The sequence below is a fragment of the Neofelis nebulosa genome, chromosome 18 (genome assembly GCF_028018385.1).
Source record: "Neofelis nebulosa isolate mNeoNeb1 chromosome 18, mNeoNeb1.pri, whole genome shotgun sequence".
In the NCBI taxonomy this organism is placed as follows: domain Eukaryota; kingdom Metazoa; phylum Chordata; class Mammalia; order Carnivora; family Felidae; genus Neofelis; species Neofelis nebulosa.
Window position 1 is genome coordinate 10392490 of NC_080799.1, and position 26251 is coordinate 10418740.

At 59.4% G+C, this 26251-nt stretch overlaps 1 protein-coding gene and 1 long non-coding RNA gene across 3 annotated transcripts; one reads left to right on the plus strand and one right to left on the minus strand.

The window, feature by feature from the left end:
* The first annotated feature begins 461 nt into the window (after nt 1–461).
* Nucleotides 462–26043, plus strand: LIMK1 (LIM domain kinase 1). 2 transcript variants are annotated; one of them, XM_058710035.1, is made up of 16 exons: nt 462–728; nt 2420–2516; nt 8387–8525; nt 8816–8925; nt 9979–10185; nt 15333–15438; nt 15555–15721; nt 16680–16863; nt 17613–17699; nt 17995–18126; nt 19498–19557; nt 19812–19877; nt 22578–22734; nt 24191–24246; nt 24450–24607; nt 24714–26043. In XM_058710035.1, exons 1-16 carry the CDS (start codon nt 674–676, stop codon nt 24874–24876), a joined length of 1944 nt encoding a protein of 647 aa, XP_058566018.1. In that variant the 5' UTR covers nt 462–673; the 3' UTR covers nt 24877–26043. The 2 variants fall into 2 exon arrangements, with proteins under 2 accessions (XP_058566018.1, XP_058566019.1); XM_058710036.1 differs by lacking the exons at nt 462–728; nt 2420–2516 and adding an exon at nt 4994–5126.
* On the minus strand, nt 23594–24454 carry LOC131500701 (uncharacterized). The gene is made up of 2 exons (XR_009256432.1): nt 24164–24454; nt 23594–23811 (listed from the first exon to the last, which is right to left on the minus strand). It is a non-coding gene; the product is annotated as an uncharacterized LOC131500701 (long non-coding RNA).
* Nucleotides 26044–26251: the final 208 nt, after the last annotated feature.

Below are 26251 nucleotides of genomic sequence, written 5' to 3' on the forward strand. Positions count from 1 at the left end.
CTCCCCAGACCCTCCTCCTTTAGCCCCCTGCCTAGCCGGTGAGGACCTGAGACGTGGACCCTCGGCTTCCCCCGCCGAGGCCTGCCCTCGCTGCAGGACCAGACCGGCGCCCGTCCCCAAGGCGACCGCCACAGTCCTCAGGGTCCACACTGCCTCCTGCAGCCAGCTCGGATGTGTGGGGCTCTCCGCGGGGAAACCGAGGCCCCTTCCCTGGGCCTCTGCATCCCTCTAGGATGCCGCACCCGAGCTTCCCCTCCGACGCCGCAGTTCTCGGCTTACGGGTCTCAGCCTTGGGGCTCCCAGCACGCGCTTGGCGCTCCCGGGAAGATGAATGAAAGGGCGGGGCGGGGCGCCGCCGAGAGCGCGGGGCGGGGCCGCGCAGGGCAGTTCCGCCGCTCGCCCGCGCCCCGCCCCGCCCCCGTGCCGCAGCTCCAGGCCCCGCCCCGGCCCGCCCCTCCGCTCCCTCCCCAGGCCGCCGCGGAGCGGAGCCGGTGCCGGAGCCGGTGTCCGAGAGGCGGCGGCGGCGCCGCGAGCCCCGAGCCCACTCCGGCCCGGCCCGCGCTCTCCGCCTCCGCCTCCCGGGCCGGCGGCGGCGGCGGCGGCTGCGGGCGAGCTCGCGGGGCCCGGGCCGCCCCCAGCCCCAGCCCGCCGGGCCCCGCCCCCCGCCGAGTGCATGAGGTTGACGCTACTTTGTTGCACCTGGAGGGAAGAACGTATGGGAGAGGAAGGTGCGCGGGGTGCGGGCCGGGCCGGGCGCCCGCCGGGGGCCGGGCGGGCGGGGGCGCCGCGTCGGGGCGGCCGGGCGAGCGGGGGCACGGGAGGGGGCCGGGCCGGGTGGCCGCGGAGGCCGGGTCTGCTGCGAGGCCGCGCCCCTGCCTCCTCGGGGATGAGCTCGCCCTTCCCGAGCCCGCAGGCCCCTCCCTGACACGCTCCCACCCTGTTTCCCCCTCCTCGGCCCGGCGGGGTGGGCCCCTCCTCCCTTTCATCCCCGCCTGCCCCATCCCCCGACCGAAGACCACCCCTGAGGAGTCCCAGGCGCTGCCCGCCGGCCCCGGCCTCCATCCGCGTGCCTTGCCCACCCGGGGCTCGCACTGGGGCCACCCCTTACCCTGTCTCTAAGCCGGCCGGGAAGAAAGAGGTGCTGGGGAAGCCGTAGCCCTGGGTCCGAGTTGCCCGCCCCGCTCCGTGACCTTGAGCCAGGCGCTACGTGTCAGGCCTCAGTTTCCCTGTCTTGACAACTGGGGGCTGGGTAATTGGTCCTCGGTACTGGTGGTTGTGGGCCCGGATGGGCAGAGCAGAAATATACCTCCTCCAAGGAACCGTCGACAGTATCCTGGGGGCCCCCACCTCCTGTCTCTGCACCAAACTCAATGCCTGCATCAGTCTTGACTGGGAGGATGACTTTCATCCTAGCCTCCTTTTCAGTCCCTTCCCCCTTACCAGGAGGCCCAAGGATTGGGTTGCAGGACAGTTAGGGTATAAAGACCCCCGAGACTCCCTCCCTGGGGTCCCCTTCCCGGGGTTCCCCCAACAGCCATCACACAGGCTCACCTGGTCCAATGCAGGTCCCATTTATGCCAACCCGCTCCAGCCCTGCCCCAGGCCCTTGAAGGCCTACTTGGGGCAAGGGCCCACCTCACTGTCACCCCTGTCTTAGGTTCCTGTGTCCTCATGGAAGGACAGGCTGTGGCCTGGGAGCCTAACTGTGTGTCCAGGCAAGCCTTACCCTCTCCAGGACTCAGTCTCCCCATCTGTACAATGGGGAGGGGCAGGTTTGGGGGATTCGCCAGGGCCCACCCAGCTCCAAGGATGCCAGGCCCCTAGGATGACTAAGCATGCCTGGTGGCGGGCTTAAAGAGGTGCCAGTCGTCCTCAGAGCAGGTGTCGGGGAGTGCCCAGCTCTGCAACCCCGGCAGCCCCTCATAAGCCCGGGCATCGCCAAGGCTCAGACGAAGCGTGAAGCACCTCTGGGCTTCCTTGCCTTTCTCCTTCTGTAGGGGCTTCAGCCCCAGATGCACCAGCCCAGTCCTTACTCTTTGAAGGTTCCTCTTCCTGGGCAGGCAGGGGAGGAGAGGGGCTGTGACAAGAGAGTTACCTGCTGCCTTATTCCTAAATCCTGCTGCTTTCTTTCTCCTATCGACCTTGCCAGACAGTAGCTGAAGTTGAAGAATGCTGTTGCTGGAGGGTGGACATCTGATTCCCCTCTTGAGTCTACAGATAGGGAAACCGAGGCCCAGAGAGGCCTAGCAACTTAGCCAAAGTCTCAGCAAGACTCTCAGACCTGCATCCTTTATCCTTCTGCTCGGCACAGTGCCTGGGTGCTGCCTGTGTGTGCACAGGGATGGGCAAGTCCACGTGGGATGGGCAGGGCAGGCTGGGCCTCCGAAGAATGGTTCCTGACTCCCTGTCCACTTTGCAGGAAGTGAGTTGCCCGTGTGTGCGAGCTGCGGCCAGAGGATCTATGATGGCCAGTACCTCCAGGCCCTGAATGCTGACTGGCACGCAGACTGCTTCAGGTAGGGGGGGAGGGGGCCCTAAGCAAGGCCTGCCAGAGACGAGAGGCTGGGTCAGCAATCTGGGAGACCTGGCTCTTCCTTCTGGTGCTGTCTCTGTTGTGACCACCAGCTGAAGGGGTTTCTTTTAGGCAGTGGAAACCTCTGACAAGGTTTGTTTTATTTTTCTTTAAGAACAGCACCCAACGTTTTCTCTAATTTAGTAAGGGCCAGGCACCCTCCTAAGGACTTTGTCTAGTTAACCTATTGTGTTGTCTCCATTAATGGGGACACGGAGGTTAATTCTCTTGACCAGAGTCACACACAGCCAGTGAGTGAAAGGGACACACAGCGTCCACCCTGGCTAGTGAGGCCAGAAGAGAGGCAGGCGCCAGACCGGGGGGGGGGGGGGGGGGGGGGGGGGGCCAGTCAGGAGTCCACTACGAGGCCTTCAGGGAAGGCGGCCACCAGCACGGAGACAGACACAGACAGGAACAATAGCTCATTTGGTTGGAAAAGAGCAGGGGGAGGAGGCCAGGTTGGGATCAATTTGCGAAAGGGCCCTAAGGCCAAGATAAGGACCTTCCAAGGGCAAGAGGGAGCCAGCAGAGAGGGTTTGCAGAAAGCAGGGGAGGGACGTGGGCGGAAGTGCCATCCCAGTGGGCAGATGGCGGTGACTTGGCAGAGAAGGGACTGTCACAGTAGTTCAGGGATCCGAGCTCATAAGGGCTGACCTAGGACAGGGACTACAAATGGAGAGAATTTCAGCTGTAGAAGGAACAGTATTGGCAAGTGGCTGTCCCAGCAGCCAGCATTTATTGGGCATTCTTAACATTACATTGACTCTGAACAACACGGGTTTGAACTGCGCGGGGTCCACTTAATAGGCAGATTTTGCATGGTGCCGTACTGTAAATGTATCTTCTCCTCTTAATGATTTTCTTCACCACCGTTTCTCTAGCTTACTTTTCTGTAAGACCACGGTAGATAGTACACGTAAATACAAAATCTGTGTTAATTGTACCGCTTATATTACGGGTAAGGCTTCCAGTCAACAGAAGGCTATGTGTACTTAAGATCGGAGTTGAAAGTCTGGGCTTTTGCCCCAAGTGCTGGGGAGGACGGTGGGTCCTTGGCTCTCGTGAAGCTGGGGCCCGGTGGGTGATGAGCTGTGCCCAGCCATGTTGATTTGAAACGCAGCAGACCATCCAGGGTGGCAGTGCCCTGCCTGGCGCTGGGGTGGTGGTCTGAGACCACTCGGTCACGGGTGGGATTCAGGATGGGGCTGAGAGAAATCAGGAAGAACTTTGGGGTCCCCTGTGCTGGGGGTGGGGAGGGAGGTGGGATTTGGGGAGTCATGCCGGAGGGCCGGGAATGCGGCCTCGGAAACCACAGCAGGGAAGGAGGGGGGCAGGATGTATCAACCTAGCTTTGGACGGGTTCCTGCCCTTCATAACCAAGAGAGGGGTAAGGCCCCAGGTCAGGGCCCTAGGGAAAAGGCATGTGCCGCTGAGCCGGCTGTGATGGGGGCACAGAGAAGGCTCCCGCAGTGAGAGAGGGTCCACAGGCAGTAGGAGCCACAGCGTCCACACGCTGGCTTCCACAAGTGCTCCTGGCCCAGCCGTGTGTGCCCCGCCCAGCCGCCCCCAAATCTGAGCAAGGCCAGCAACGTCCTTACCCCCGTGACAGTGAGGAATCACTCAGGACTCGCTCCTTGCCCGCGCCCCACGGCTACCCAGCAGCCAGCTTCTGGTCTCTACTTGCCTTGTCCCCAAGAGCCTCTCAGTCCATGTCGTGCACTCGCAGCAGTCGCTGGCTCCCCAGGCCTTGTGGTGAGAGGGTTGTGAGTGCATACGGCATGCCTCTGGCATCAGCGCTGGGGTCCCTGTCACCACAGGACCTGCTCCTTCCTCGGCTCTAGCTCTCCCACCTCCCGGGGGGTTATGGCCGGGCTGAGTCGTCCAAGCTCTGCTTTGGTCCAGCTGCTGCCTTGGTGAGGTCCTTTCCCAGAAGCCCGCGGCACTCGAGCCCCGGGGGCCACCGTAGCTCTGGAGACATCTCCCTGGAGGCCTGGGGCAGGGGGGGTGGGGAGGGCTGCCCTGGGCGAACGGGGGTGAGCCCACAGCTGGCACAGGGCTCAGAGCCCAGGCCGGGAGGCAGTCTCCCCCGCTTCGGGGGACCTTTCAGGCAAGGGGAACAAACTGTCTGTGGAAGTCAACGTCCGTTCCCTTGGGAGCAGCACCGGCAGGAACAGCTGCCTTTGAGCTTGTCCCTGTCCCCAGAGAGTCCCAAGCCTCCGGTACCTCTGTCCAAGCAGAGGCCGAGGGGCACGGAGGGTGCTTCCTAAGGTGTGCAGGGCTGAGGGCCACCCGAGCCGCCAGCGGAGCCCAGGCAGAAGGCCCCTCAGCTGCTTCCTGTTGTGGGCCCAGACCAAGTCCTGCTCACCCGTGTTGCTGCATCGTCTCCGCTGCTGTGTGGCCGAGCTAGCCCCACCCTCTGCAGCCTCCAATCCTGAGGGCCTGGGGTAGGATGGGGAAGCAGCTGGCTGGGCCCACCCCACCGCAGCGCAGCCCGCTGCCCCCTGCTGCAAAGGATGCTGGCCCTGAGAAGAAGCCGCTTCCTCAAAGGAGCCAAGTGAGTGCAGAGCCCCTCTCCACCCGTCCCAAACCTTAGGCAGGGTGCGCCCCCCCCCCCCCCAACCGCCCCGGGCCCGGAGGCCACGGTGGGGCAGACCTACCTGGGACCCGGCTGTGGGGCAGGAGAACCGAGAACCGAAACCTCTAGGTCACTGTCTGGCCGCCTGCTGGGGGAAGCAGGCCGCTGCTGAGACTTCTGGTCCTTTGATCCAGTCTCCCCGCGAAGCTGGTCCTCCAGTGGCTCTTTCTGCGGGATGTGGCCCTGGGTCGAGAGTGTCCCTGGGAGGGCTGGACCTGTCGCTGCAGACCTTGCCTCCCAGCGCAGCTCTCCGTGTCCTCCCCAGGGTCCTCCTCCCCACCCGAGCCTGGCTCTGTAGGTGCCTGCTCTCAGGGAAGTGTGCCCTGGACTGGGGCAAAGACCGTCTTCCAGGAGCTCCTCTCTCTGGCCCTTTGGCCATCTCTGCACGTCCTCAGTACTGGTACTCCTCTCTTGACATCCTTGCTGGGGGCAGCAGCACGTGCGGGGCACCCCTAAGAGCCAGGCTTGCCCACCCCACGTTCCTCCTCTGGCTCTTGGCCCAGACAGAGGCCTGAGGGGTGAAGCGATGGACAGGGGCCAGGGGTTCCTATGTGCCTTCCTCGTGCAAAGGTACGCCGAGGCCCTGAGTGCCAGTACCGAGCTGCTGGGTGAGTCTGGGCTAGATCCCCTCTCTGAGATGGAGACCCCGCCCGGGTGCCCTCAAGTAGTTCTGAGGGTGCTGGCGGATGAGACCTGCTCCGGGTGGAGCGTTCAGCAGGAGCCGCTCACCTTCTCTCTGGGGTCCAGCATTTGTGGATGCCTGACGTGGGACCTCAGAGAGCCCTCAGGTTGATGGCAGAGACTGGTAGGGCCAACGGAGGCTGGCGATGCAGACAGGCGCGGTGGAGGTGCAGACTGCTTGGAGGCACCCCCTCCAGGTGACTGAGCAGACTTCAAGGAAGTGGTGGCCAGGGAGCCGACTGCACTCACCCAGCCCTGAGTCAGCGCCACCCGGGTCTTCCAGGCCTGCTGCGGTGCTGAATGTGCGGGAGTGAAGGGGTAGGAGTTTGCAGGCTGGAGAAGGGCATTCTCTCCCCCATAGGAAGACAGCTGCTCCCGAGCCCCCACCAGCCCACCCACCCAGAGGCAGGCGAGGCCCTGCTTCCTGCAGGCTGGCAGCCAGGAGTGAGGGGGAGACTTCTGTGGTGACACTGCTGTGACGCGAGGACGGTCTGGTTGGTCTGGTCGGTGGAAGGGCAAAGTGAATCACTCACTGATTGCCCCAGGACGCGTGGGAGGTGGGGGAGCCTCCCCAAGGTCACGGTGCTTGCACACCAGCCAGCCTCTTTGCAGAGCCCGCTCCTCTGTGCCTTCCCGCTAGGTTGCAGCCCCCTGGGGGCGTGCACCAGGGATCCCCTCAGCCTGGGCTGCCGCCCTCCGGGCCCAGTGCCTTACTTGCCCCTTCGCCCACCTTGCCCACCTCGCAGTGAGATGCGTGCCCTAAGGACGCCTGGGGCTGGGGGCCTGGGAGTGCTGGGCAGGAAGGGCTGAGAATGACGTCATGGCTCCGGGCCAGCGTTGCTTCCGCTGCCTGGTCTCACATCCCAGAGCAGTCTCCGGAGGCCCTCCCTCCCCCACACCCTCCTCTTGTAGGGGGAGCTCATCGAACTCCCCGTCTTCCTGGATGCACCCCTACCCCTGTGCTTCTGAACCTGGGCCGGGCATTATCGTGCCTTCTCCCCAACCCTCAGCCACTGGCTGTGGTCCCCTGCCCCTCCCCTCAGGCTCCCAGACAATGGGGAACTGTCTGGATACTCTTAAAGGGACAGTGTCCCACCAGCACTCTTGCCTGCGGGCCTCTCCCTCTTCATTCCCAGTTCCCTAAAGAGCATCCGTGTGCCCTCAGTGAGATCTCCCGCATGCCTGCTGCAGAGGCTGAGGGTTCCCTGGGTGCCTGGGGGACTGGGCAGTCTCACTCAGGCCCCAGTCTTTCCTCTGCTCTCCTGGATTGTTTCCCTGCTGGGCTTGAGCTCACAGTCTCCTCCCCTGTCCCTGCACGACCTTGGCACATGACCCAGAGTGCTCAAACAGCAGCAGAGCCGGGCAGATTCTCTGCTCCTTGTGTATGCTGGCCCGGGCGTACCTGTGCACCCAGGACCCTGAGTCAGGCTCTTCAGAACGAGGTGTGGCTCCTGCCCCCCGCTGGCTCACTGGGCACCCTGCGCTTCCTCATCCTGCCAGCCTGGCCTCTGGTCCCCCTCCAGCTCACTCCTGGGCGGAGGGCAGCCAGGCATGTAGGTCTAGCTCCTGGCCTGTGGGATCACACATAGAAGCCGGTGCATCATTTCTCTCCATCTGCCCCAACCAGGCCTCCCCTATGGCCCCTCTCCCAACGCTTCAGGGGGATCCTGACCTTGAGGACTGCACATCTGGGCGGTCTCTGCAGCAGTGCCATGGCCCTTGTGAGGGAAGGTGTGGGCCCTGGGGCTCTGGTTGAGCCCCCCCTTCTTGTGACTACAGCATCTGATAGCTAGGAAACAGGGAGACCCTCTGTCTGTCTTCACTGATCCTGGCTGGTTCTGCTGAGCTAGACGTCTGCCTCATATGGTTGTGGAACGGGGAGTAGCTCTGCGGGGTCTGTGGCACCCATCATGTGGCCCAGGGCAGTTTAGAGCCTCCAGAACTAAGCTTTCTCATGGTGGCCTGTGTGGATTGAGTGCATTTCGCCAAGACGGTGGGAAGGTGCCAGCATCTGGTAGGTCTCCACAGCTCCAGCAGGTCACTGCCATTTGCATCAGCTGGCACTCGTCCAGCCACCCCACCCCCACCCCGCCGAGGCCTGGGCTCCCGGGTTCCATCCCCCTCTCCACCAGACTGGTGACCAAGAGCAAGTCATTTGTCTTCTCTGGGCCATCTTCCTTGCGTGACAAGGGACAGGGGCTCAAACGTGAGGAGCATCTCTCACCCTGGGGCTAGCAGCCCGGCCAGATGCTCCGGGTGCAGAAGTACATGGGTGGTTGTACAGGCTGTGCACTGCACAGAGGCTTCCAGCTGAGGGACCGGGGCATCCCTGGCTCCACCTGCTAAGCCCTCTGCCCCAGCAAGGAGGGTGAGGGGCCGGGGTGGGGGGGCACACCTTTTTCTGATTCTTACAGAGGCAACTTACAGACTATGCCGAGGCCCAGCTGTGCAGTGGGCCAGACTGAGTCCCTGTGCCCCCCCCCCCCCCCCCCGCCCAGGTGTTGTGAGTGCAGTGCCTCTCTCTCACACCAGTACTACGAGAAGGATGGGCAGCTCTTCTGCAAGAGGGACTATTGGGCCCGCTATGGAGAGTCCTGCCATGGGTGCTCGGAGCACATCACCAAGGGGCTGGTCATGGTAAGCACCCGCCCCTACTCATCGCCCCTGGTACGTGTGTGTGCGTGTGCGCGTGTCCTCACGGGTTTCCCTACCCCAGCCTCCCTCTCGTTCTTTTCGCCTGTTTTGACCTCCCCGCCCCGCCTTCTGAGCCCATCGGTCTGTGTGCCCGTCTGCGGAACCAGAATTCTGCAGCTGGCCAACCGGGCCCCCAAAGTTTGTCTGGGGGCTGTTCTGAGAGGAGGCCGGGGGTGGGGAAGGGGCAGCTGATCTGGGCCATCCCCGCCACCCCCCCCCCCCCCCCCCGCCAGGTGGCCGGGGAGCTGAAGTACCACCCCGAGTGTTTCATCTGCCTCACGTGCGGGACCTTCATCGGTGACGGGGACACCTACACGCTGGTGGAGCACTCCAAGCTGTACTGGTGAGCGCCCTGGTCCCCTCCGAGCCCGGAGTACCCCCTCCCCCCCGACAGGTCTTCCACATCCCATGCGGGACGGTGGGTCGTTAATAGGAGCCATGGGGTAGGAGTGCCTGGGAAACAACCCAGGAGTCCCACGGAGAACGCGGCAGACATCGCTCTTGCTGATGTGTCACTGAGGTGCAGTTCTGACCCTGACCCTGCAAGCTCAGGCCCGTCCCCCAACGAGACTGCCCTCGCTTCAGACACCAGCTCCAAGTTCAGAGGTTCCCACGACCCCTGAGGTTTCACGATTCTCTACACAGCTCCAAGAACTCAGGAAAGCCCTGTACTTAGGATTCCAGGGCGTTTTATAAAGGGTACAAATCCCTCTATATAAGGACCAGCCAGCTAGAGGATGGAAAGAGCAAGGTCTGGAGGGCCCCAAAGACAGAGAGCTTCTGTGCACTACCCCGCCTGGAATCAGGACGTGTGACACCCCCAACCTGTCCTGGCCTCACCAGAGTTTTTATCGGGGCCTCATTGTGTGGGCACTATTGATTGAATCATTGGGCACATGATTGAACTGATTCTCCAGACACCCCTCCCCCGCCTCCTTCAAGGTCAGGCTGGGTCACAGGTCCACCCTCTGATCACACGGTCCGGTCCGGTCTTTCTGGTGACTAGCCCCCATCCTGAGTCATCTGTTAACAAAAGCTCAGTTGTGGTCTCAGGGACATTCGTATTCCAAGGGTTGAGAGCCAGGACAAAGACCAGACAAATTCTGTATCGTCCACTGCTGATAAAGCTGGATTCCCAGGCAGCATGGCTTAATCCCAGATGGACTTTTAATGACTTCCTCCTGAACCGGATGTGTCTACAGGCCTTTTCCTGGCCAGCTGACAGCATGTCAGGAGCAGACAAGCCCAGAATGATTGATCCCGGTTCCTGCCCCAGTCCTATCAGGCAGCGACGACCCCTCTTGCCATGGGGAGCCATAAAGGGACGCAGGGAGGAGAGAAGGCGCCGGGGACTGTCCTAACAGTCTTTTCTTCCCCCTCTTTGGGTCCCTTGCAGCGGCCACTGCTACTACCAGACTGTGGTGACCCCCGTCATTGAGCAGATCCTGCCCGACTCCCCCGGCTCCCGCCTGCCCCACACAGTCACCCTAGTATCCATCCCAGCGTCGGCTCATGGCAAACGTGGCCTCTCGGTCTCCATCGACCCCCCGCACGGCCCGCCGGGCTGCAGCACAGAGCACTCCCACACCGTCCGCGTCCAGGGGTGAGTGGCTGGCCGAGGCCACGGCCGGTCTGGCTGTGGCCATGGGTGCTCTTGGTGGGCGGCTGGAGTCTAGGGCACCCTGAGAGCGGGTGAGCATTTGGGCACAGACAGAACCCAGCTCTGACAATCTGCTGTACCTCGTCCCTGGCCCGGTCCTTCCTTTAAAAACCACGGCAGATGCTAGATGAAAAATATTGAAAACTTCTTGAGTCCATGTATAACCCAACAAGAAAGAGGGGAGTAAGCAGCTCGGGGCCAAGTAGGGAGCCCAGGAGTGTCGGCAGAACCACTGAAGACAGCCTTGCCTTAAGGCCAAATGGAAACTGAGTGAACTTAAGCTTCTGTCTTTAAGTCCTTTTGTGGCTGGGCCTCTCAAAGCCCTGACCTGTAGAGGAAGCCAGCGGAACTAGAGAACTCCTGTTCCATTAGACTGGGCTCCCATGAGAAACAGTCCACACCTTCCATCAGCCCCTCGCTCCGGAACTGTAAGATAAACTGATTTGAGCCTGAATGGAAGGGGAGGGGGGAATCTCCCCTGAGAATTTATAAACAGGTTTGCAAAGCAAATTCCTATGCCGGGGTGGCTCCAAAAAAAAAAATAATAAAACGAAAACGAAGTCACAACTGTAAGTTTAAAGTACTTCCCAACTGGCGGTGTTCCTTGGTGGAATCAGACGCAGCTCTTTTCATTGGGTGGACTGAGCTAAGTGTCCCAAGGAGGCGATTCAGTCAAAACTCGGCGAGTGCGTAAGGAAGCAAGGCACTGTGAGACCCGGCAGACACAACAGGAAATAGAACCAGGCCCACAAGACCTCCAGATACTGGAATGATCAGAAACCATGTAAAATAATTGTATTCAATATGTTCTAATCATAAGAGAGGTTTAGAAAAAAAATGAGGAAAGAGCAGAGAAATTTGGGGGCGCCCAGATGGTTCAGTCGGTTAAGCGTCCGACTTCGGCTCAGGTTATGATCTCGTGGTTTATGAGTTCGAGCCCCACGTCAGGCTCTGCGCTGACAGCTCAGAGCCCGGAGCCTGCTTCAGATTCTGTGTCTCCCTCTCTTTCTCTCAAAAATAAATAAACATTAAAAAAAAATAAGGAGCAGATAAATATGGAAAAGAACCAGATGGAACTCCTAGAAACGAAATAAAAGGATGAAAGCTGTGACAGAGGGGTCAGGACACATGGAGGACAGAGTGAGGATCTGAACATCCATTGGGCATCCCAGGAGAAGCATCAGATGGCAGGAGGGAGGCAGCATTTGAAGATCCGATGCCTGAGAACATTCCAGAACTGACAGACACCAAATCACAGACTTAAGCCCAGTAGATCCCAAACAACAAAATAAAATATCCACCCTTGGGTCACCCACCCCGCATAGTGAAACTGCTATACCCAAGGCAAAAGAAAAGTCCTTAAAAGCAGCCACAGAAAATAGATTACCTCCAAAAAAGGGCAGCTGATTTCTCAACAGAAACGACAGAAGCTAAAAATCAGCAAAATGATATGTGCATTCAATGCACTGAGCAAAAAATAACCATCAACCTAGGATGCTATCCTTGAGGAAAATACCCTTCAAGCAAAAGGGAAAAATAAAAACACGTTGAGGCGTGGGGCGCCTGGATGACTCAGTCGGTTGAGCGTCCGACTCTTGATTTTGGCTCAGGTCATGATCTCACGGTTCGTGGGTTCAAGCCCCACGTCAGGCTCCGTGCCAACAAGGCTGCTTAGAATTCTCTCCCTCTGCCCCTTCCCCGCTCGCATGCACGCGCTCTCTCTCTCAAATAAATAAATACAAACTTAAAAAAAACAAACCACGGTAAGGTGGACAAAACCAAGACTTGGATAGGTCATCCATAAAGAAACTTCTAAAGGATGTAGAAAGAGTCTGAAATGCAGGAAGGAATGCAGATTGAAGAGCCCACACAGTATGCTGCTCTCCTCTCTGGGCTTTGGGGTTCTTTGAACAGTGAGGAAGTTGGACACCTTGGAGCCTTCTAAGGTCTCTTCTGGGCTTTGATGGACTCCTTGAGGAAGTAGTTTTATAATTTTTTTAACTTTATTTATTTTGAGAGAGACTGAGAGAGTGAGTGGGGGAGGGCAGAGAGGGCAGGGGACAGCGAGGCTGAAGGGGGCTCCATGCTGACCGCAGAGAGCCCGATGGAGGGCTCGAACTCCTGAACCGGCAGATCGTGCCCTGAGCCGACGTCGGATGCTCCACCGACTGAGCCACCCAGGCTCCTGAGAAGTAACGTCCGCCTGTGTGGGCGTGGGAGCCGAGTGCCAGCTTCCATTGGATCCGGCGAACGCTTCTCACCAGCTGTCAGGTCCCAGCACCAGGGCTGGGCACTGGTCAGAAGGGAAGGTGGTATTGGGCTTGTTCTGCTGCCCCACCCTGCACGCCAGCCAGGCCAGCAGCTGTCTCGTATACACAAGCGGGCAGACAGACCGGGCAGAGGTGGGGAACTCCCAGACCAGCTGGGCCCTCAAAACCAGACGGGATGTTAGAAACGGGAGCCGCAGCCCCTCCTCCCGGCATCCCTCGCTGGATGAGCATTCTTGCCCGCCAGCAGCCGCTTTCCCAACGGCGTCGGCAGGGACCGTGCCCCTCTGAGAAGCCGCCCAGCCTCGCCGAAGTCTGCTCACCGGATTTACTTGTTGGTTCTAAACAAATCAGTGGACTGCTTTTCTTTTTGTTTTTTTCTAAGCATTTTAAGGAAAGCTTAATTTATCTGTGCCCCGGCCCCCCCACCGCCCTCGCAGGAGACTGAGGGATGACAAGAGGCTAAGGAATATACCCTTTTTTTTTTTTTTTTTTAATGTTCACCTATTTTTAAGAGAGACAGAGAGACAGAGCCTGAGTGGGGGAGGGGCAGAGAGAGAGAGACACCCACAGAATCTGAGGCAGGCTCCAGGCTCCGAGCTGTCAGCACAGAGCCCGACGCGGGGCTCGAGCTCACAAACTGCAAGATCACAACCTGAGCTGAAGTCGGACACTGAACCGACTGAGCCACTCAGGCACCCCAAGGAATATGCTTCTAAGAGCCACAAGAAGCCTGTTGCAATGAAATATATTCACTATTTTTCAACTTTTTGTCACGAAATTTTCAAATTTACAGCAAATTTAACAGATAAGTACATTGAATACCTCCACCTCCTTCTGTGTTCACCAATTTTAACGGGTTTTTTTGCCACGTTTAGGTTATGTGTGTCTCCTACCTATATGTGTGTGTTTATGTGTATGTTTGTATGACTTATTCATATTTATATATACACATAGGTACATATTGCTATTATTTACTAAATCACTTGAGAGTAGATAGCAGGCGTTAGTGACCCTTCCTTCCCACCAAATACTTTATACCTTCTCCTAAAAACAAGATCATCCTCTTCCATAATTATCAATTGTGTCTTAGGGTGCAATTATGAGGTTTAGGAAATTGAACACTGACGTGACACTTTCACCCAATCTTAAGTCCACGTTCAAATTCTGCCAATTTTCTCAATGCCAGCCGTTATAGCAATTTCCCTAGACCCAGGATCCAACCCATGACCATACAGTGCATTGAACCCTCACGTCCCTTCAGTCTGTTTGACTCTGTGACAGTTCCTCGGCTTTTTCTTGTCCTCATGACCTTGACATTTATGAAGAATCCCAGCCGATTGTCAAGTCGAATACCCCTCCGTTCAATTTGGGCTGCTGTGTCCCCTTTGTTCGATTTAGGTTATGCATTTTGACCTGGTAACTGCATTAGTGACTCTGTGTCCTTCTTGGATCTTCCCGCCAGACCCACATTGCCAATAAAGCATGCCCTTTACTGGGAGATGTCACCTTTGATTACTTGGTTAAAATACAGTCTGCTGTCTACTGTCCAGGATTTTTTGTCCCTTTGTAACACAATCAGTAAGTCATTTGTGAGATTTGGTTCTGTGAATATCCTGTCCCCACCAGCCTTTCCCCGAATGGTTTTAGCATCCACAGAGGATTCTTATCTGTATCAATTATTACTGTGACGACTACACCATGGCGATATTCTAACTCCGTTCTTCCTTTTGCATTTATTACCTTATTCCTTTTTTTTTTTTTAATGTTTATTTATTTTTGAGAGAGACAGAGCTTGAGTGGGGAGGGGCAGAGAGAGAGGGAGACACAGAATCCGAAGCAGGCTCCAGGCTCTGAGCTGTCAGCACAGAGCCCCCACGTGGAGCTCAAACTCATGAGCCGTGAGATCACGACCTGAGCTGAACTCGGATGCCCAACCGACTGAGCCACCCAGGCACCCCATATGAACCTTTTTCTTAAAGTTCCCAGTCTCCATTCTGCTCCCTACCCCTTCTCTATCTCAGGACAGAGACAAAGTAAACATTCCTTTAAAAAGCCTTCATGAAGACAAAATGAAAACACGGTGACCAAGGAGTTAAAAAAAGCAAGTATAGGGGTACCTTGGTGGTTCAGTCTGTTAAGCGTCCAGCTTTGGCTCAGGTCATGATCTCATGGTTTGTGGGTTCGAGCCCCGCATCTGGCTCTGTGCTGACAGCTTGGAGCCTGCTTTGGATTCTGTGTCTCCCTCTCTCTGTGTCCCTCCCCAGCTCACACTCTGTCTGTCAAAAATAAATAAACATTAAAAAAAAGAAGCAGCAAAGTATATTTGGCAAAACGGCCGTTCTGTGAGCTAGATTTTGGGTGTCATCCTATCTCCACCCAGCTGCTGATTCTGGAGAAGTGGAAGCCTTAGCCTCATCTTGCATGGCAAGTTTGGGAATCAGGAATCCAGGGGATCCAGACTCTCTTCGGACTCCTCTCACGAGATGATGCGTATCTGCCGGAAGCATACCAGGCAGCTGGAAGGATCTGTCTGTCCTCCATGGCAGAGACAGCACCTTGTTGAATGGGAGGCTCTGTGCATCCAGTATAGATGGGCTTTTCTCCAATTTCACACCCACAGCAGACATTAGTAATCGATTATAGAGTTCTTCCCCATCAAACCAGAACTCCAAATTCTAGGCAGTTGCCATCTATCAGTCACGCAAAATAGAATTAATTTGCCTCTTTACCCCAATCTGATCCCCTTGGGCTTGGTTTCCCATCCAGGCTCCAGGGGACAGGCAGGCAGGGGTCTGGCTGACCACTACTCTATGCCCACAGAGTGGACCCAGGCTGCATGAGCCCAGATGTGAAGAATTCCATCCACGTCGGAGACCGGATCCTGGAAATCAATGGCACGCCCATCCGCAACGTGCCCCTGGATGAGGTATGGGCCCTGAGTCTGGTGAGCAGAATTGGAGGTGGTGCATTCATGCCTGACTCCTCCCCCAGCTCCACCTGCACCACCTCCGACTCACCTGTCCGCACACCTGCTCTCCCCAGATTGATCTTCTGATCCAGGAAACCAGCCGCCTGCTCCAGCTAACTCTTGAGCACGACCCACACGACACACTGGGCCATGGGCCAGGGCCTGAGCCCAGCCCCCTGGGCTCTCCAATCCACACTCCCAGCGGGGAGGTGGGCAGCTCTTCCCGGCAGAAGCCTGTCCTGTAAGTCAGTCCCGTGCCTTGTCACATCTAGGTACTTTCACAGACGCTGGGCCTCGGGGATGAGACCTGGTTCCTGCCCTCTGGGAGCTCCCAGTCTGATGGGGGAGGCAGGCCCGCAAAAAAGCAGGCCAGCAAGGGGTGCGGAGGGATGAGAAAGAAAGGTTTGTGAGAGGTAGGAAAGCAGGGGTGCAGCTGCCCCAGCCGGGGGGTCCCACAGCACTTCCAGGGTGGAACAGCAGGCAGGTAGCTCAGGATGACGGGAGCATCGAGTGCGGTCGGGGAGGCACGGGCCCCTGTGCACAAGGGTGCCCAAGGCCAGAGGTGGCTTGCGGGCCATTGGGGGGCCCAGGCGGGAGGTGCCAAGGGCCCCATACACTCTTGAAGGGAGGGGAGACACAAGGAAGAAACCCAGAGGCAGCCTGGTCCTCACTCCACTTACCTTGGGTCCTGCTCAGGACTCCTGGCAAAGGTTTTGGGGGGGGCATATCTTCTGGGGTGACAATGTTTAAGAGCTAGTGGTGTCGAAGGCACGTATTTCCTCCTTGCGTGCGTGTGTCTAGAGCTCACGCTACCCTGTGGAGCCACCCACATGGCAGAGTTAAGGGCATCCTGGATAGATTGTCTGCCTCTGCACCCCAAGGCCCAGCACTCAGATGCTAGGAGACAAAGCATCTGCCCCAGGGCCACCAGCCAGAGTAGACCAAGGACAAATGGTCCCACCAAGGGCACCTGCAGGACAGCAGGCCCAGGACAGAGGTCTAGTCTAGTCTGGGTGCTGGATGGGGCATGAGCCTTCTGACCGCCCAGGAGAGCGGCCCTGTGCCACCTTCTCCTGGACTGGGGTGGGGGTACATGGACTGGCACGGATAGGAGTGTGGCAGGCAGGAGGAAGGGGACAGGACCGAGGCCCAGTGCCCACCTGCCCCGGTGACACCGAGCCCCGTGTGTGCCTCCCCAGGAGGAGCTACAGCATCGACAGGTCCCCAGGTGCTGGCTCCCTGGGCTCCCCGGCCTCCCAGCGCAAGGACCTGGGTCGCTCTGAATCCCTCCGTGTGGTCTGCCGGCCGCACCGAATCTTCCGGCCGTCGGACCTCATCCACGGGGAGGTGTTGGGCAAAGGCTGCTTCGGCCAGGCCATCAAGGTACAGGGTGGGCCTGGGCAGGGGCGGGGCCAGGGGTGGGAATGGGGGACAGGCCAGGTGAGACCCATCAGTCCCGCCTGCAGGAATCCACAGTGGAAGCGGTACCGGGCTTCCAGACTTCCTGGCCGGTACTTTCCTCCCCCTGGGCCTCCCTGAGTCAGTTAGGGGAGGGAACCCTCTACAGAGAGACCCAGAACGTCATGTGGGGGATGTGGTAGGGGGTGGGAGGGCAACCCGGGCTGACCCAGAAAGCTCCTTCCCCGGGGCCCTGTACTGAGCCTGAAGCCAACCCCTCACGGCCTCTATGCTGCTCACCCCTTCACATGCTCCCCCAGTAGAGACACAAGCCCCTCCTTGGCTCTGAGGTCACCTGGCTGTCACCAGGCTGGAAGGTTCAGGATTATACAGAAGGTGCCGGCGAGGCCCTGTCCCTGGTCCCCTTCCCAGGGGAGAAGTCCCATCTGACCTCCAGGAAGCAGCCCAGCAGAGCAGAGGAAAGAGCTAGCCTCTGAGTCAGGCGGTCCTGGACCCCAAGACCCAGCCACCCCCTCCGTCCTGCTGGGTGCCCTTGGCCACTGTCAGGAAACCTGCGGAGCGTCTGTGTCCTCGTCTGTAAGGGAATTGATGAGGCACCACACGAAATGTCTGTGAAGAGTTTGAAGCCATCTGCCCGTCCCCCTAGCAGTTCTGGGGGTGGGGCTGGGGCCTCTGCTGGTACCCAGGCTCCGTGCCTCTGTGTCCCCATGCAGGTGACGCACAGGGAGACGGGCGAGGTGATGGTGATGAAGGAGCTGATCCGGTTTGACGAAGAGACCCAGAGGACATTCCTCAAGGAGGTCAGTGAGCAGAACTGCACCCTCCCCTTCACCAGACTCCTGGGACATTCCATGGCCCCCGCCCCTTCTCCACTGACAGGGGTGGCCCGGGGTTCCGGGAGGATGTGATGCTCCACCCACACACCAAAAGAAGAGAAAGTATCCCGGCAGGAGGGGGAGAGGGGCCCGGGCATCCTGGAGGGTGGCAGGGGCCACACGGGCACCTTGGGGAACCAGCTGCGATCTCTGGCGGGGCAGCAGGGGAAGAGAGAGACTTGGGCAGAGCCCCAGGCCCAGCCTGCCTTCACCCCGCCAGGTGAAGGTCATGCGATGCCTGGAGCACCCCAACGTGCTCAAGTTCATCGGCGTGCTCTATAAGGACAAGAGACTCAACTTCATCACTGAGTACATCAAGGGGGGCACCCTCCGTGGCATCATCAAGAGCATGGTGAGTGCGTGGGCAGGGCCCACACCTGTCGCCCCGGCCCCACAGCCAGCGCCACAGGCCCCGGGGGGGTGGGGGGGGCAGCTGCCCTCTGGGCCTCCTCAGCTCTCCGGTGGGGTTGGCCTCTGGTCTCCAAGGCCCTCCAGACCCTGAATCCGAATCAGACGGGGAGCGAGGTGCAGAGAGGGTGGCAGCTTGGCTGAGGGGACACACAGGCTGTTTCGGGACAGCCGCCCTGCCCCGCCCCAGAGCAGCCAGACCCAGCCTCGCCTGCCCCAGGGCTGAACACCTGAGGAGGGGCACCTTGTTACCTCTCCCCTGTGGGCCTTTGTTTTGCTTGTAGAGAAACCAAATCATATTTACTATTTACTATGTTCTGTAAAATTCAGAACTTTCTTTTTTTTTTTTTATTTTTTAATTCAAGAGGCAGAGCACAAGCAGGGGAGGGGGAGACACAGAATCCGAGGCAGGCTCCAGGCTCTGAGCGGTCAGCACAGAGCTCTATGCGGGGCTCGAACTCATGAGGCGTGAGATCATGACCTGAGCTGAAGTTGGGTGCTTAACCAACTGAGCCACCCAGGCACCCGAAAATTCAGAACTTTCTTTAAGGGCTTAGATGAAATTGCAAATCCCAACTGGGAAAGTATTTGGAGAGGAGCTTCCAACGCTCTGGTGCTCTCGCACAGTGCCCCGGGGGTCCCCACCTGGGCATCACCCGGACACCAAGAGGTCCTGACCCCCTCCTGCACCTGCAGACTCCTCATTGCCCCAGGCTGTGGTCCCTGCAGGCCTGTAACAGGTGTGAGTTCTCAGAAAGGATTCTGTGGTCAAGTACAATCTGGAATCGCAGCCTCCACCCACTTGGGCTTCCTTGCTGCACTCTGGGTCTTGATTACGCTCTCATGTCCTTACCTCCCCCCAACTTGAGCTCTGTAGGGGGCTGGGGTGTGAGAACCCGGCGTTTCCCAGATGATTTGAGCCCAAAGCCCTACTTGCTGGCACTCTGCAGGCGATCTCGCGGGGCCCATCCCTCTCTGCCTGCACGGGAAAGTAGGTTCAGATTTCCTAAAAACCCAAAGGCATGGGATTGTGTCGAACATAGAGTTTTTTTTCCCTGCGAAGAGCTGGCTCAGGAGTTACAGAGGAGTGTCCCCCACTTTGCGTTTGAAAACACATACTGGAAAGTGGTGTTTTTGAGTTATTCCCCCACAGCCCTTAGAAGCAGACAAAGGTGGGTGCAAAAGAAAGTGGGGGGGGGGGCGGTCATTGGACTCTCCGAGACACTTGCTGCCTTGGCTTCCCTCTCACCCAACTGTCCTGCCACTGTGGCCCCGTTGGTCCACGCTGGCCCTTCTCTCCCCACGCCCCCCACAGGACAGCCAGTACCCGTGGAGTCAGAGAGTGAGCTTTGCCAAGGATATCGCTTCAGGGATGGTGAGTAGGCTCCGGGGGTGTGGCTGGGTGATCTGACCCCACCGATAAAAGGATTCTGTCCTGCTGACCTTAAACCTTAGAAGGCACTGAGAGACAGAAGCCATCAGGAAGTGCCAAGAAAGAGCGGGGGGATCGGCTGAGGGTGGGAAGTGTCCCTGAGGCAGGAGGGGAGGTAGAAGCCGCTGGGGGGCCAGGGGTGGGCTGGGGTCCCTCGGCGCAGCTGCCTCCTGACCTCTGTGCCCCCCTGCCCCCAGGCCTACCTCCACTCCATGAACATCATCCACCGGGACCTCAACTCCCACAACTGCCTGGTCCGAGAGGTGAGCAGCCCGGGCCGGGGAGGGAGGGAGACTGCAGGAGCCCCGCCCGCCCACTCCTGGCCTCGTGGCCTGCCCCGGACGGGGGTCCTAGGTTGCCCGGACCCACGCCTCCTTCGGCCCAGGCGGAAACAGCGCCAGGCCAAGAGGCAGACAGAGCCGGCTGCGCCATTCACGTGGATTGTGGCTCCAGCGCTCTGAGCCATCAACAGGTCCCAGGTCGTTAGGAGGCTCGGAGAAATCGATAAAGGAGAGAGTGGTGTGGAAACTGTAACGGGCGGTGAGCGAGGTGGCATTGACAGGACAGCCCACGGCAGAGTGGCCAGGCCCACGCCAACAGCTGCAGGTCTGGAGGAGGGCCTGGGCGCGTGGGCTGGGGAGGTCAAGACAGGCTTCGGAAAGAGGCTCTGGGGGACACACTTAAGTAGGGGAGTGGGGGGGTGCGCCTGGGTGGCTCAGTGGGTTGAGAGTCCGACTCTTGGTTTCGGCTCAGGTCGTGATCTCACGGTTCATGAGTTCGAGCCCCTTGTCAGGCTCTGAGCTGACAGTGCAGAGGCTGCTTGGGATTCTCTCTCTCTCCCTCTCTCTGCCCCTCGTCGGCTCATGTGCTCTGTGTCTCTCTCTCAAAATAAATCAGTACGTAAACCTAAAAAAAAAAAAGGGTGGGGGTAGCCTGAGGTGGGGGATGGAGGGGGACCGTGGACTGTCCACAGAAGGCAGAGGAAGGGGCGGCTGACCGTGCCCCACCGGAGAGGCAATGCCCTGGTTTCCCGTGACTGCCGTAACAGAGAACCACAGACCGGACGGCCTGGAACAACGGAAATGTATTCGCAGGGGGCAGGAAGCAAAACAAACAGTCCAAAATCAAGGTGTTGAGAAGCCTGGCTCCTCCTAGAGTCTGTGAGAGGGAGCCTGTCCTGCGCTCTCCCCCAGCCTCTGGAGGCGGCCGGCGCTCCCTGGCGCTCCTTGGCCTGTAACCACTTCACTGCGGTCTCTGCCTGGGTCTTGACACAGCGTTCTCCCCTCTGTGTGTCTGTGTCCTCTTCTTTTTTTTTTTTATGTTTATTTTTGAGAGTGAGACAGAGACAGAGCCCGAGTGGGGGAGGAGCAGAGAGCGAGGGAGAGACAGGACCCAAAGCGGGCTCCAGGCTCCAGGCTCCGAGCTGTCAGCACAGGGCCCGACGTGGGGCTCAGACTCATGAACCGCGAGATCATGACCCGAGCCAAAGTCGGACGCCCGACCGACTGAGCCACCCAGGTGCCCCTGTCCCCTTCTTATAAAGGCACCAGACACTGGATTTCGGACTCACCCTAATCCAGTAGAACCTCATCTTAACTGGTAGCATCTGCAAAAGTCCTCCAGGCAGACGTTTGCCAAGTGAATTCAGTACAAGAAGTGTTTCGGGTGGTGGGAAAAGCGCGTGCAAAGGGCTGGTGATATGACGTTTAGGGAGCAATGAGTTGGTCACTATAGAGTGGGGAAGGTGGTGGTCTAAGCCCTCTGGGGATTTCCGGGAGGCTCTGGGGGACTCTGGGCCTCCGAAAGCTGTGGGCAGTGAACACACGAGAGAGGTGGGCAAGGCGGGCTCCGTCGGCCTCCCAGGGAGCCTGCTCCGGCCGCCCCTGCTGGTGATGGGTGTTACTGCAGGGCTGAGCCAGGCGGGTGTGCAGGGCCAGGAGGGGGGGCCTGTCCCAGCTTGGACCCCACAGCGGGGGCCATCCCCTGTGAATCTGATGAGCGCTGTGAGTTCCCCATCCCCAGAATCCACGTGTACACAAACCAGAACTTTCACCTATCGCTTGGGGCCTCTAAGAATCCAGTGGTCACCCTTGCTGGTTTCCCTGGAGCTGTTTCCCACAGCAGGGTCTGGGGGTTGTGTACCATCGGACCCCGGGGGAGTCTTCAGAGGCGCAGGTCCTGAGAGGGACCAGCACTTGAACGATCCTGGTGGACACTGTGCGAGCTCGGCCCCTCCCCTGTCTGCCGTCTCTGCAGAGTCTTCTGTAGGCAACCGTCCACGTTGGCGTTGCAGAAACAGCACAGAGTCCTTCCCTGTGGACTGAGCCTGGTCCTAGCCACCCCCCCCGGCTGGGCCCCTGCCCCCTTGGCCTGTCACCCATGGCCTCTGTGTCCGTGCCCAGTGGTCCATCCTGGGGCTGGCACACACAGTCCGGACTTGCAGGACCCTGGACGCCACGTCTAAGAGACCTGGCTGCCGGACCTATAGAGACCTCTCCAGGCCCCTGGCTTGGCACCGGTGACCCAGGGCAGCCTGTCTGTCCCTTGCTGGGTGGACACAGGGGTCGACATCTGTACTCCTACAAACCTAGAACAGTAAAGCTGACTGGCTGGATGGCCTCGGGCAACTGTCTTAACCTCTCTGGGCCTGAGTAACCTCGTGTGTAAAGTGGGGATAAAAATAACACACACACCACCCCCCCCCCCAGACTGTTGGAGGAGGAAGAGACACAGCTGTCACGTGCCAAGCACAGGACCCGGGTCTTGAATTAGAATTACTCCCTCCCTGGCACAGCAAGGCAGCCCTGGTGCCCTGATGGGGCACACAGAGCACTACTCACGGGCCCCCGGGTGTCAGGGGCGTGTCCTCCGGGCTGTCTGTGGAACCGTCCGGACTAGGAGTGGGGCGGGCATGTGCTGCCAGGAGCCCCTCTCAGTGCGGCCCTGCTTCGTGGTCACCCCAGAACAAGAACGTGGTGGTGGCCGACTTTGGGCTGGCACGGCTCATGGTGGAAGAGAAGACACAGCCCGAAGACCTGCGAAGCCTCAAGAAGCCAGACCGCAAAAAGCGCTACACGGTGGTGGGCAACCCGTACTGGATGGCGCCCGAGATGATCAACGGTGAGTGGGCCCCCCGGGCCGGGGGTCCCAGGCAGGGCTGCAGCCCCCGCTGCCCAGCCCCCCCTCCCCCCCAGCTTCCTCCCTGGGTCCCGCAACTCGTTTCCCGTGCCACTGTCCCGCACGCCACCCGCTTATCACAGAGTCCTGGAGGTGGCAAGTCCAGTGTCCACGTCACTGGCCTGAAGTCAGGGGTCAACCGGGCTGGGGGAGGTCCCGCTTTCTCTCCAGCTTCTAAAGGCTGCCTGGCTCCATCAGAGGCCGGGGCCCTGGCACCTTGTCGGACCAGGTGTCCGTTGCCCAGTCTCCTTCCGTGCCTGCCTCCCTCCTGAGGACCTTTTGCGGTTGTATCGCAGGTCCTCTCCCCATCTCCAGATCCTTAACTCAGTCACGCCAGCAAGTCCCCTGCAAGGTGACATCTTCTCAGGGCCCAGGGATCAGGTGGCAGACAGCCTGGCCCACCCGGGGCCTCTTTCCCGCTCGGTTTCTTTTTTATCGGGCCTGTCACATGATGACTACATACGACACCCCAGGTGACACCCAACACGGGCAGGTGACATTCAGACAGAGAGCAGGCAGAGCCGGGGGCGTCTCGGTGCCAGCACTGACCAGAGTTAACATAGCCCTCCATATCCCCCCCACCCAGTAACTTAACCTGCAGAAGGGGGCTAAATCCCTACCTTTAAGGGTTTGCTGGGAGGGCCTGCCACATCTGACACATGAGGGCAGCTGTACTGGCTGCTTTTAACATCACGAGGTTAGATGTATCACCCCCCCCCCCCCGCTACAGCCGAGGAAACTGAGGCCCAGAGAGTCTGTATCAGCTCCTGGGAGTGCTGTTAACAAATTACCACAAACCGGGTGGTTTAAAACAACAGACATTTATTCCCTTGTAGTTCTGGAAGCCAGAAGTCTGCAATCCAGGAGAGCCCCGCTCCCTCCAGGGATTTCCGGGGAGCACCCACTCCTTGTGGCTTCTGGCTTCTGGTGGCTGCCCTGGCATTCCCGGGCTCGTGGCCACGGCCGCCTCTCCCTGTGTGTCGTCCTTCTCAGTCTCTCTTAGGATGTTTGCAACGGTACCTAGAGGCCGCCCCCGGATGATCCAGGATTATCTCATCTCAAGATCCTTTTAATGACCATATTTGCAAAGACCTTTTTTCCAGTGAAGTAATGGTCACAGGTTCCAGGGGTTTGACATGGGTAGTTTTGGGGGTCACCGTGTGGTCCATGACTTGTCCAGAGTCACACAGCTGGTGGGTGGCTGAGCTGGGCCTGGAACCCCCCCAGGCAGGGCTCTCATCCTCACCCCGCAGATGTCTGCTCAGACCTGGCAGGGGCGGGAACACAGGGACCTAAGCCCCGGTCCCACGGCAGTCCAGTCGCTCGCTTCTTTCTCCTGGTCCGGCCCTGCTGGCCCCCAACCCAGCCTCACCTGCTGACAGCCGATCTCTCCATCCAGGCCGCAGCTACGATGAGAAGGTGGATGTGTTTTCCTTTGGAATCGTCCTGTGCGAGGTAGGTGGGGATGGGTGGCGGTTGGCCTCGGGCTTGGGGCTCCTGGGAACCTGCAAGCTTGTGGGGGGGGGGGGGGGGGGCGGTGCAGTGGTCAGTCTGGCCCCAGACCAAGTGTGACCTGCCCTCAAACCCACCTGGTTGGCATCAGTCCCAGCGGCCCCCCACCCCCACCGCGGGTAACCGCTGGGCCTTGTGCTGGACAGATCATCGGGCGGGTGAACGCTGACCCTGACTACCTACCCCGCACCATGGACTTTGGCCTCAACGTGCGAGGCTTCCTGGACCGCTATTGCCCTCCAAACTGCCCGCCGAGCTTCTTCCCCATTACCGTGCGCTGCTGTGATCTGGACCCCGAGAAGAGGTAAGTGGGGCCGGGGGCTCAGCCCGGAGCAATCCTTAGGGGTGGGGCCACCCCCCCCCCAACCCGGCAGCACAGAACCCACTATCCCGCCCACCTGTCACCCCAGACCCTCCTTCGTGAAGCTGGAACAATGGCTGGAGACCCTCCGCATGCACTTGGCCGGCCACCTGCCACTGGGCCCGCAGCTGGAGCAGCTGGACCGGGGCTTCTGGGAGACCTACCGGCGTGGCGAGAGTGGACTGCCTGCCCACCCCGAGGTCCCCGACTGACCCCGGCCCACCCAGCTGCCCCCGTCCCCACCTGCAGAGAATCCACCCAGCACCAGACTCCTCTGCGGGCGGCAGCCGGCTATGGAGCCCTCAGCTGGGCAGCAGGCAGGCAGGCTCCTCCCCGGCGCCGGGCCCTGACTTGCCTTCTCCTACCCTGCGGGCCGTGGCCCCTTTGTCCCGTCTCTGCCCCCGACCCCGGCGCTGGCCTGGCTGCACACACACCGTCACCTCACCCTGCCTTACCTCTGTGTTGGTGGGGCCGCCCCCTCTCGCTTCTCTTTGCATGAGCCGGAGGACCCATCCCGCACCCCATCGCCCCCGGCCGCCCTGTGCACACCCCACCTGTCCGCAGCTACTCCGAGGCTGGGCTGGCAGACGGCCTCAGACCGGGCCCGGTAACGGCTGGGGATGTGGGAGGGCGCGGAACGAGGGAGAGGCCAAGCCCCTGGGGTCCTTCACCTCCCGGGGGGTGGGGTGTCTCGGTAGCAGCAGGTATCGATAATTGCCCGAACCCCAAAACAGGGAGAGGTCAGCTCCTGCAGGGTGGAATTCCCTGGGGGCTAAGCAGCAGGCCTCTCTTGCTCTGGATCTTTTCATTTCTTTATCGAAGCCACTTTAGTGAGAAGCAGGTACCAGGCCTCAGGGTGAAGGGCGGGCCCACTGAGGGAGAAGGGGAGTAGTTGGGTCCCTGGGTCAGAGCTGCTGGGAGGAGCCGCAGAGGGACGCTGGGCAGAGCGGACGAGGCAGGCGTCCACCAGCAGCCCGACCCCTGCAGTTCATCTCCGTGCCCTTCCGGGCTTCTCCCCAGGCTCCCTGCCCTCCCCACGGCCCTCAGTCCTCTGGGTTCTTCCTGTGTAATCTATTTTTTAAGAAGAGTTTGTATTATTTTTCATACGGCTGCAGCAGCTGCTGCCGGGGGGCTTGGGGTTTTATTTTTCTGGCGGGCGGGGGTGGGGGGGCCATTTTGTCACTTTGCCTCAGTTGAGCATCTAGGAAGTATTAAAACTGTGAAGCCTTCTCAGTGCACTTTGAAACTGGAAAACAATCCGAACAGGCCCATGGGACCGCGAGTCCAGGGGGTGGGACACGTCCCCGCCGTCCAGGAATCGTGATGTCTAAGGAACAAAACCCAGACCCAGAACAATAAAATAAATTCCATACTCCCCATCCGGGTTCCAAGTTGCCATGTGTGTCTGGGGCTCCGAGGAAATAGAAGAAGAACAGAATTTCGTGACTAGGAGTCTGGTGGGAAGATGAGAGTCGGGGGCAGGTGGGGACGGGCAGGAGGGACGGGCAGGTGGGGACGGGCAGGAGGGACAGGAGCAGGTGGGGACGGGCAGGAGGGACAGGGGCAGGTGGGGACGGGCAGGAGGGA